This window comes from Cucurbita pepo, chromosome LG05 (genome assembly GCF_002806865.2).
Source record: "Cucurbita pepo subsp. pepo cultivar mu-cu-16 chromosome LG05, ASM280686v2, whole genome shotgun sequence".
In the NCBI taxonomy this organism is placed as follows: Eukaryota; Viridiplantae; Streptophyta; class Magnoliopsida; order Cucurbitales; family Cucurbitaceae; genus Cucurbita; species Cucurbita pepo.
The window spans coordinates 7,966,615-7,976,242 of record NC_036642.1 but is presented as its reverse complement, the minus strand read 5'-3'; the positions used below and the strand labels follow the sequence as shown (position 1 = coordinate 7,976,242).

Below are 9,628 nucleotides of genomic sequence, written 5' to 3'. Positions count from 1 at the left end.
AAAAAAAAAAAAAAAAAAAAAAAAAAAAAAAAAAAAAAAAAAAAAAAAAAAAAAAAAAAAAAAAAAAAAAAAAAAAAAAAAGAAATCCCAAACGCAACACTTTCTCCGTTGCTCGATCCCTGTTTCAGTTTGCCATGGGAATCGTAGAGGAGGCTCAGAATGTGAAGATCATCGGAGACGGCCAACAGACGGTGGTTCTCGGCCATGGATTCGGCACCGATCAATCGGTCTGGAAACACCTGATCCCGCATCTGGTGGAGGATTACAAGGTGGTTCTGTACGACAACATGGGCGCCGGGACTACCAATCCAGATTATTTCGACTTCGAGCGCTACAGAAGTCTGGAAGGTTTCGCGTACGATCTGCTGGCGATGTTCGAGGAGCTTCGAATTGATTCGTGTGTGTTCGTCGGCCACTCTGTTTCGGCGATGATCGGCGCGTAGCGAAGGTAGTGAGCGGGCAGGGAGAAGGTGTTCTAATATTACGAGAGGAGGAGGGGATCCATGGAAGCTAAAAACGAAAGGGGGAAAAGAGTTTGGATCTTAGCGTCTACAATAATAAAAATAAAAATAAAATCCAATTTAAGTATTTTTATAAGTATATAATACATTACAATTAGACTTAAATTTTTTTTCAACATTTACTTAATTAAATAAACTAACTCTATGAACTTGCTACTCCTGATGAAGCCTCCTAAGCTCCTTCTTCTAGATCTCGTCGATAAGCTTCGTTACGTTAGCTTGATGTTCCGAACCACGAGCCCCAAGCGGGGCGATCGGCACCCACCTCTGTACCTGAGTCACCGTCAAGTTCTCAAGTCGGCTTGGGACAAGTTGTACGCGGGGCTGTATCGGGAGTCACACCGAGTTTGGTAGAAGGTTCGACTGTACTCCTCGTAAGAGGGGGAGCAGTGACAGGGGACGGTATAGTAGGTTTCGTACTTCCTGTACCGACAGGGGCAGCAGCAAAGGCTCATGGAGGTGGCGTTGGAGCCGCCCGAGAGGTAGCAGCTCCAGTACGTCAGGCTACCGGTGAACGGGGTCGACTCGAGGGGACTACAACACTAAGGCCACTAAGAATCCGTATAGTCCATACTGTAACGTCGGATCTTAGGTTCAAACGTTTCTCTAGTTCATGAGTTGTTTTTGGACGCTTTACTGTGAATAGTTGTTTGTCATATTTTTTTGAAATTAGAAATTTAAATAATTTAAATGGTACATGGATCTATCCATATAACTCTTTAGTCTCACCGCTTGCATTCGCCATCCGCAACTCAACTATCGTTTGTAAAATAAAAGTAGTATGAATGAGTATAAACATACACCATAATCGGCATGTTTGTAGGTCCTTAAACTAACCATAGTGCTTAAGTATCAAGAACAAGGCCGAGGAATATCTATTGTCATACCTAAAGGTTTAATTACACAAAGTTGGGGACCAAGAAACTACAACGAGCTTTAATCATTTGTATCCAAACCCAGGAATGTCTAATGTCATGCTTAAAGGTTTAATTCTATGGTTGAGAGCCCAGAAGCGTCTCTTGATCTCTCTCGCCACATTCTTGTGTTTTAGAAATTTGCATGCTAGTCAATCAAATGGGGTTGAGCATATTAGGTCAACCCTCTATGTTGAAGATTGTTGGGAGGGGGTCCCACATGCCACATGAATTTAGGGAATGTTCATGGGTTTAAAAATAAAGAATACATATTAATAGCAATGGAGAAAGTGCTTTCGACTTCTCCAAAAGGCCTCATACCAATGGAGATAGTGTCGTTCACTTATACACATGATTTTTCCCTTATTTGCCCAATATGGGACTCCAACAATCCTCATTTCGAACAAAATACACCATAGAGCCTCCCTAAGGCCTCCTCACTCCAACAATGATTTTTCCCTTATTTGCCCAATATGGGACTCCAACAATCCTCCTCTCGAACAAAATACACTCCAACAGCCTCCCTAAGGCCTCCTCACTCCAACAATCTTCAACAATCCTCTTATCGAACAAAGTATACAATATAAAAGAAATGTGATTGGTGCAGCGTCGAGATAACAAATAAACTATTGCGGAGTTCACTCTTTTGAAAGATTAGGGAGACGCGACATACCTAGAAAGTGCACCGACACCAACACGAACAAATCCAGACATGTCATCACCAGTGATACCGAAAGACATGACGAATTCTCCAGAACAAGGGAGCTCAAACGAGAGCACAAGAGGATCCACATCAGATAGTAGACCAAAGAAGTTTCGTTCTCAAGTTGAAATTAGCTGGTTGTGTAGATACACTTGAAGAATAATTAGATCTTGACGAGCTAGTGTTTTTGTTGCCGAAGAGTTGACAAATTATTGTGAGGCAACAATTAAGATAGTGTGGTAGGAGACCATGCAAAATAAAAAGCTTGAATCCATTGAGAATAACAAGACGTGGGCCACTTCATCGACTTACCACTCAACACAAGCCCATCGATTTGAAGTGGGTATTTATGCTAAAGAACAGTGAAAGGAACGTTATNCCTCTCGAACAAAATACACTCCAACAGCCTCCCTAAGGCCTCCTCACTCCAACAATCTTCAACAATCCTCTTATCGAACAAAGTATACAATATAAAAGAAATGTGATTGGTGCAGCGTCGAGATAACAAATAAACTATTGCGGAGTTCACTCTTTTGAAAGATTAGGGAGACGCGACATACCTAGAAAGTGCACCGACACCAACACGAACAAATCCAGACATGTCATCACCAGTGATACCGAAAGACATGACGAATTCTCCAGAACAAGGGAGCTCAAACGAGAGCACAAGAGGATCCACATCAGATAGTAGACCAAAGAAGTTTCGTTCTCAAGTTGAAATTAGCTGGTTGTGTAGATACACTTGAAGAATAATTAGATCTTGACGAGCTAGTGTTTTTGTTGCCGAAGAGTTGACAAATTATTGTGAGGCAACAATTAAGATAGTGTGGTAGGAGACCATGCAAAATAAAAAGCTTGAATCCATTGAGAATAACAAGACGTGGGCCACTTCATCGACTTACCACTCAACACAAGCCCATCGATTTGAAGTGGGTATTTATGCTAAAGAACAGTGAAAGGAACGTTATTAGACACAAGGCTAAACTTATGGCAAAGGGATACATGCAATGACAAGAAGTTGATTTATGGCAAAGAGATACATGCAATGACAAGAAGTTGATTTTGGAGAGGTTTTTGTACCGATGGCTAGACTCGACACTGTAAGGCTAATTCATGCCCTCGTTGCTCAACACAGGTGGGAGATTCATCACTTGGACGTCGAATCAACATTCCTAAATGGTGACTTCCAAGAAGAAGTGTATGTTGCCCAATCTGAAGGTTTCATCAACAAAGAGAGCTTCATCAACAAAGAGGGCAGAGTGTACAAGTTGTCAAAAACTAAATCAATTACAAACCAAACCAATAAATTTGATTTGTACTTGATTTAGTTTTAGGAGATAATATCTTGGGGAGTAAGTTTCAAATTTAGGAGATAATGTCTAAATATTTTAAATCTAGAAAATGATAAAAGATAAGATAGAGGATCACAAAACTATGGTTCATATTGTCTAGTCTCTACTACAATATGCCTCCACTCCCGATAAGTTTTTTATTCCAAGCAAAGCAAAGTGTAGTAGTATTCTTCCAAATATCTTTTATTCTCTTTTTGAATGGTTTTAATAAAGAGTAATTCCCACAAAAGAGTTGGGTTCAACGATCTTTGAAATTCCCCCCTCAAGTTATTCTTTTTGCTTCAGTTATTTGTTTCGGTGCACTTTGATCAAAAGTCAAAACCAACAGATAACTAACCTCCTGTGGAGTGCTTTGAATCATGAGTTTCCTTTACTCTTGATGAAAGGCAAATAAAGATGGGAAGAGTGGCCAAGTAGGGTTGTTATGGGCTCTCCGTCTCTAAAATACGGGTTATTGATAATAAGCTAAGCAAAACTCGATTGGTTAACCATATGTCCTAAAGTAAGAGGTTTAGTAATTCTCTTTCCACAACCTTTCATAACTAAAACTTATTAGGAATATTGTAACAAATATAAAAAATAAGGCTTACAATTAATTGCCAAACTATGTAGAATCATACAATCATTTGAACATTTCTTCCCCAGCTTAAACAGAAACCAAGTTGCTTTTGAATATTTCTTACCTAGCTTTGTATTTACTTGACCAAGTCCTCCCATTTGCAGTATTGTCCTCCTGCCAATGCTCGGTAATACCGATCTCTACAGTAAACTGGTCTTCCATCGGCTGCCTCCGCTGCTGCCGCTGCAAGCTCGTCGTCGGCCATGACCTCAACTGGTAACCGAAGCAACTCATCCTTTCTACAAACATATAAACTCATTGCTAAGTTGTGAAGTAGAATACAGGAAGAGGAGAAACAAGAGGCCTCAACTCAATTCATTACCTTAAGTTGTATTTTTTGTTGATGATTGAATCTGGATTAACGTTGGATGATGTGCTTTGTTTTGAGGAAAATGTGGTTTGTACAAAATCCTCCACTGGTGTCGAAAATATGAACAATAATACAGCTGAGACAAGAACAACCCCTGTTCCAACTAGAGTTTGTTTCAGCATGTTGATCACTGGTTTAACCTGTAGATATTGATTTTTTTTCTTTAGCTAAATGAAGATTTAGATAGTATTTCGTATTAGAATAATTTTTCTCTGAATTTTATCATATCGGTATTCGATAATACCTTGTAAGATCCTAACAATCTATCACGAGCCAGAACCTACAACGAAAATGAGAAACTGAGAATACATTCAAGAGGAGAATAAAATATCCCCAATCCAAACAAGCTACAAAAGAACATCTAGAACAGCCATAAGAAGACTATAATTACAAACCAAAGAACATTTTGTTGTAGAACACCACCAAGAAGCAAAAAACTGCACACTCGAACCGAAAGGCTCAAAAGGCGAAAACTTATCAATTCTTTGATTTCTTTCCTTCCAAAGAATCAAGAGAAGATTAAATGAACTCCACACTCAAAACTAAAGGCAACAGAAAGGGTGGTAAATTAAAAAGAATTAGCATATTCTTAACAGTCCCCTCACAACGCACACAAGGCCGAGCAAGTGAATTACTATTTGAAACGGCGAGCAAATAACATTGCAGCGATGACAGCTCTAGAGCGAAACCCAAAAGTTTAACGTGATAAGTTAGAGAAAATCAAAGTATGACTCGTCATCAAAATTAAGGTTTATCATTTAAATTGAACAAAGGCATGTAATGATCCAACAATCGGACTCACAAAGAATGCTTAAGATACACATGAAAACTTGCCCCACATGGAATAAGAAATAAATAACTCAACCAAATTTCTTGTGCCTTAGTAAATGAATAACCAATCCACATTTTTCAATGCTCATATCACCATACATTTCAGGTTCTTTCACAAAAGAATTCATCAATCGAAATAATACAAAGTTTGAGTGCCTACTATTAAAAGCAAAGGCAAAAACAAAGCATGTCCTTTANCGTTAGTAAATGAATAACCAATCCACATTTTTCAATGCTCATATCACCATATACATTTCAGGTTCTTTCACAAAAGAATTCATCAATCGAAATAATACAAAGTTTGAGTGCCTACTATTAAAAGCAAAGGCAAAAACAAAGCATGTCCTTTAAATTTTGTAGCTAAAGTGAGAGGAAGAGTGAAATAATGAGTTTGTAGTTAAGAGTAACTTACCTCAGGGGGTTTAACCCACATTTGGCCGTCATACCATCCACTCTCTTCGTAAGGTATGACTGCCGATAACAGCCTATCTCCCACGTAACTCCAACCCTGAAACCACAATCCCATCTACGGTTAAACTACCAATAGACTAAAAGTTTAGGCCATAAATTATGATAATATTTGTTCTTTTAAGGATATTTTTGAACTCTTTCCTCTATTTGTGGCCTTGAAAATTAACATAAAAACAGCAAGTGAATTATTGAATGAAGTGACAAAGAAATGATTATTTCACCCAAGCCAGAACTCCAATAATCAATAATGGAAGAACTTGCCAGATATATTCTCAGGACAATCAAGGAGACGAGGAGAAGGGTTCCAATTCCAGCAGCAAGCACAAATCGCAAAGGTTCCTGAAACAAACAAAAAAGTAAGCACAGAAAGATTCAAAGCATTCTTCAAATTCAATATTATTAGATTGGATGATTAGTTGGTTAGGTACCCTTGAAGGATTGAAGCTTGCGGCTGCAACGGGAACTCCTAAGACCGTGAAACTTACTAACCAAAGCCCTCCAAGGCGAAGGAAGAATGGCCCAGCTCCCAGCTCTCCCCATGAATACAATGCAGAGTCTTTTAGAGATGAGTATTCATTCACCTGCACTCCCACACATAATGCTTCTAAATCATCCACCTTATTCAATGGGATTCAATTGAATTTCATCCGTTTGATTTTAAAAGTTTCAAGATTTAGGCTCAATTTGGTTCCTGTGATTTGGCTACATCTTCTATATTGGTCTCTATGATTCAAAAGTTTCAATTTCATCCCTAAAGAATGATAAAACTTCTCAAATAATAGTCTTGTCCTTGTCATTACTACATTAAATCATTTTTCAGTAACATGGTTGAGACACCTCCTCTTTTATCTTTCCTTTCTTTTTTTTATTTAAGGTTTTCAACTGTAACAAACAATTTCCGAGATCTTAGCCTGGTTTTACGAATAAAAAAGAATGGATGGGTGTAGCTAAAATATTTGAATANCTTTTCTTTTTTTATTTAAGGTTTTCAACTGTTACAAACAATTTCCGAGATCTTAGCCTGGTTTTAAGAATAAAAAAGAATGGATGGGTGTAGCTAAAATATTTGAATATATAGAGTTTGTTATTAAAAAAGTTATTCATCACTTCTTTAATGATGTCCATTAGTTTAATCAATAACACAGTGGATGGTAATGAACTACAGTTATATTAATCACTAGTTGATAGCTATGTTAATCATTAATTAATAGTTATGTTATCTCAACTAAATAGATTAAAGCATAAACTAGCAAGCTCAACTAAGAGGTTGGTAGAGATTCCTCCACGCCAGATGTTAAACTTTTAATACAAAAAAGTTGTAGCAATTATTTTTGCAGCATTCTATTCCAATTAGGCTAGATTAGCAACTACCCACAATATAAAATGTTTAAAAAAATGAAAAGTTGTTTATTAAGCCTTAAATATTATTAATTCGAAGAACTAATCCAGTGTGTTTCTAAACCAATGATTTTAAGCACTTCGAAAAAGTAGGAATAATGTTGTTATTCCCATCTACTCTACTTTTTGATTCTCACTCTTACCCATAACAATTGGTTTAAAAAGAATGCTCATGAGTTTTGACAATGTTTATCCCAAGATGAAGCAGAAGAATGTTTCATCTCTCCGAAATTCGAAGAGAATTATGAATATGCTTATGGAAATTCGAAACAGAGAAACGGCATGAACGCTGAATATTTTATAGAAAACTATCCATACCGGCCGTTGTTCAAAAGGGACTTCAATTTCCAAACCAGGGTCCCATTTCTGGCCGGGAAATCTGCCGCCGGCGCCGTCTTTCTGATCATCCTTCAAGGCTTTGGCTAAAACCCTTCGATTCAGCCTCCGATTTCGTCTGAATCGGATCACCAGAGACGGCCCAAATCCAAAGCCAGTCCTCACATCTCTGCCTTCTGGAATCAGAGAGCAGCAACTGCTGCAGTACACATTCAGCCGAAGCATCTACTTGTGTCTTCTCCGATTGCAGTGATTCTCGGAGAAGAGAAATGGGTGCGACCCATTGGAGATTTGGGGTTTTGGAAAAGATTTGTGGGTGCGTGGATTGTTGTGAGCCTTTCGTGGGATTCTGAGTCGGATTATCCCAATTTCTTTTGGTTTTTCCTTAATTTTTGTGGCTGCTAATTGGGGTTTTGCGGTTCGCAAGAGGCGTTCCTTTGCTCACCATGTGGATGCTGCCCCTTTGCACGCTGCTGCTTGCGTTTTTCTCAGGCTCCGCGCGAGGGTTTGGTTTGTTTGGGCCTTTTCATTCGGCTCTGTTGGACCGTTCGGTTCGGTTTATTTCTTGGACCTAATTACTTGGTTGGCTCAACTATTATAATTCCTTCATAAATTTTGGTTAAATAATTTTATTTTATTCCATCATATATTTTAAATATTTAAATTTAGGCTTTCTACTTTAAATACAATTTTAATTTTAAATTACTCTCTATTATTAATATATTAATTTTTATCAAAATTATTTAAATAATAACAAAATATTTAGCTTTACAAGCCGGTTTTTACTAATTCTCGTGGGATTCCATGTCTCAAGCTACTCGTGTCTGAATATAAGCTAGTGATACTTTCTGTAATTAGACTCGCACCATTTAGGGTGCAGCACTCCACCGCTTCATCTAGCAGCACGATACTTGTATTATTTTTCCACAACCCCGTTTTTCATGATTTGGGCTGCTCCCATTACGCTCGTTGTTACTACGGGAAATAGAATTTCTAGTTCTACCCATGGAAATGTTCGTGGTTGGAGAAAACATTTTTGCTTTATCATATCAAGTATATATGCTAGAAGCATTTGTCGCATTATGTGATACGTTTGTTTTGTGCAATTCAAACAAACCATTTTATTTAGTTCGAGAATTTCAATTTCATAGAATCAAACCGTCTCTTTTAAAATGATAAATGGTGGCTTATTTGTTAAGCTATACTCGAATTAACCAAACAAAACACTTGTACACGTGTTTTTTTATTAGTCCTATACATTGAGTTTAGTCCCCAAGCTCGTAGTAGCTCCAACTTCAAACCATTCAAAACGTGTTATGCTCGTTTCAATCCCGAGCCAAATTTCTTAGAAGCTATAGGCCTATAAGTTATAAGCTTAAAATCAACACAAAATTAACAAAATTATTTTTAAATTTCTATTTTTGAAAAAAAAAAATTGATCCACTTTTTCTGTTTCTTGTTTGCAGAAAATCCCCAACATTTGTAACTAACTTTCGGAGCAAAAAAGGGGTTTCTTTATTCTTGTTTTATTTCCCAACATTTCCCTCATTTTTAATTAGATACTTAATTATTCACCAAAAATAAGGTTGTTACTGCATGCATGACATGTCTAATATACGTGAAAAAAACATTTCATAAACAATGCTATGAAATTAAACATTAGTAGAATTCATTTAAAAGGAAGGTAAACATCGATAAGAAAGGACAACAGAAATTAAACAACAATAAGTTTAAATTAACTAAAGCGCTCTGATCTAACCTAACGGTTACAATTTAAACATAATGCATTTACCTTAGCTTCGGTTCCATGACCTCTATACGATATCATCATTCGTATTAGGGTGTCTTGAGTATTTTAAGAAACACTTAGTAAGTACCCCACTGTTGAGATCAGAAAATGCATACACAAACAATTACGATGAGACCCATCATTTCATTAGAAACAGTATGGTATGACTTTGGGCACTGCTTTCTAACCTGTATAGGGTTGGATGGGTAATACTTCCTCACACATGGCCCACGCATGCACATATGGACCCACCGAGTAGGTCCGTATATGTACCCCCTGAGTCTGGCTCGTCAAGCTAGCGCACGCTCACGTTGTTAGACACCA

The 9,628-nt window shown here is 37.5% G+C and overlaps 2 protein-coding genes across 3 annotated transcripts; one reads left to right on the top strand and one right to left on the bottom strand.

The window, feature by feature from the left end:
* Positions 1 to 134: 134 nt before the first annotated feature.
* On the top strand, positions 135 to 443 carry LOC111795103 (probable esterase KAI2). The gene has a single exon (XM_023677349.1). It carries the CDS (start codon positions 135 to 137, stop codon positions 441 to 443), a length of 309 nt encoding a protein of 102 aa, XP_023533117.1.
* A 2,593-nt stretch (positions 444 to 3,036) lies between these two features.
* LOC111795848 (protein CONSERVED IN THE GREEN LINEAGE AND DIATOMS 27, chloroplastic) lies at positions 3,037 to 8,039 on the bottom strand. 2 transcript variants are annotated; one of them, XM_023678454.1, is made up of 8 exons: positions 7,498 to 8,039; positions 6,210 to 6,362; positions 6,043 to 6,120; positions 5,723 to 5,818; positions 4,724 to 4,759; positions 4,432 to 4,619; positions 4,174 to 4,348; positions 3,037 to 3,350 (listed from the first exon to the last, which is right to left on the bottom strand). In XM_023678454.1, the coding sequence occupies exons 1-7, from the start codon at positions 7,738 to 7,740 to the stop codon at positions 4,186 to 4,188; spliced, it is 957 nt and encodes a 318-aa protein (XP_023534222.1). In that variant the 5' UTR covers positions 7,741 to 8,039; the 3' UTR covers positions 3,037 to 3,350; positions 4,174 to 4,185. The 2 variants fall into 2 exon arrangements, with proteins under 2 accessions (XP_023534222.1, XP_023534221.1); XM_023678453.1 differs by lacking the exon at positions 3,037 to 3,350 and having other exon boundaries at positions 3,994 to 4,348; positions 7,498 to 8,037.
* Positions 8,040 to 9,628: the final 1,589 nt, after the last annotated feature.

Excerpts from the sequence above, each read along its gene's own strand:
- LOC111795103 (XM_023677349.1), top strand. The coding sequence starts at position 135 with ATGGGAATCGTAGAGGAGGCTCAGAATGTGAAGATCATCGGAGACGGC.
- LOC111795848 (XM_023678454.1), bottom strand. The coding sequence starts at position 7,740 with ATGCTTCGGCTGAATGTGTACTGCAGCAGTTGCTGCTCTCTGATTCCA. Across the intron at positions 5,819-6,042 it reads TTGTCCTGAGAATATATCTG|GGTTGGAGTTACGTGGGAGA; the intron begins GCAAGTTCTTCC and ends TTGTGGTTTCAG. Across the intron at positions 4,349-4,431 it reads AACAAAAAATACAACTTAAG|AAAGGATGAGTTGCTTCGGT; the intron begins GTAATGAATTGA and ends ATATGTTTGTAG.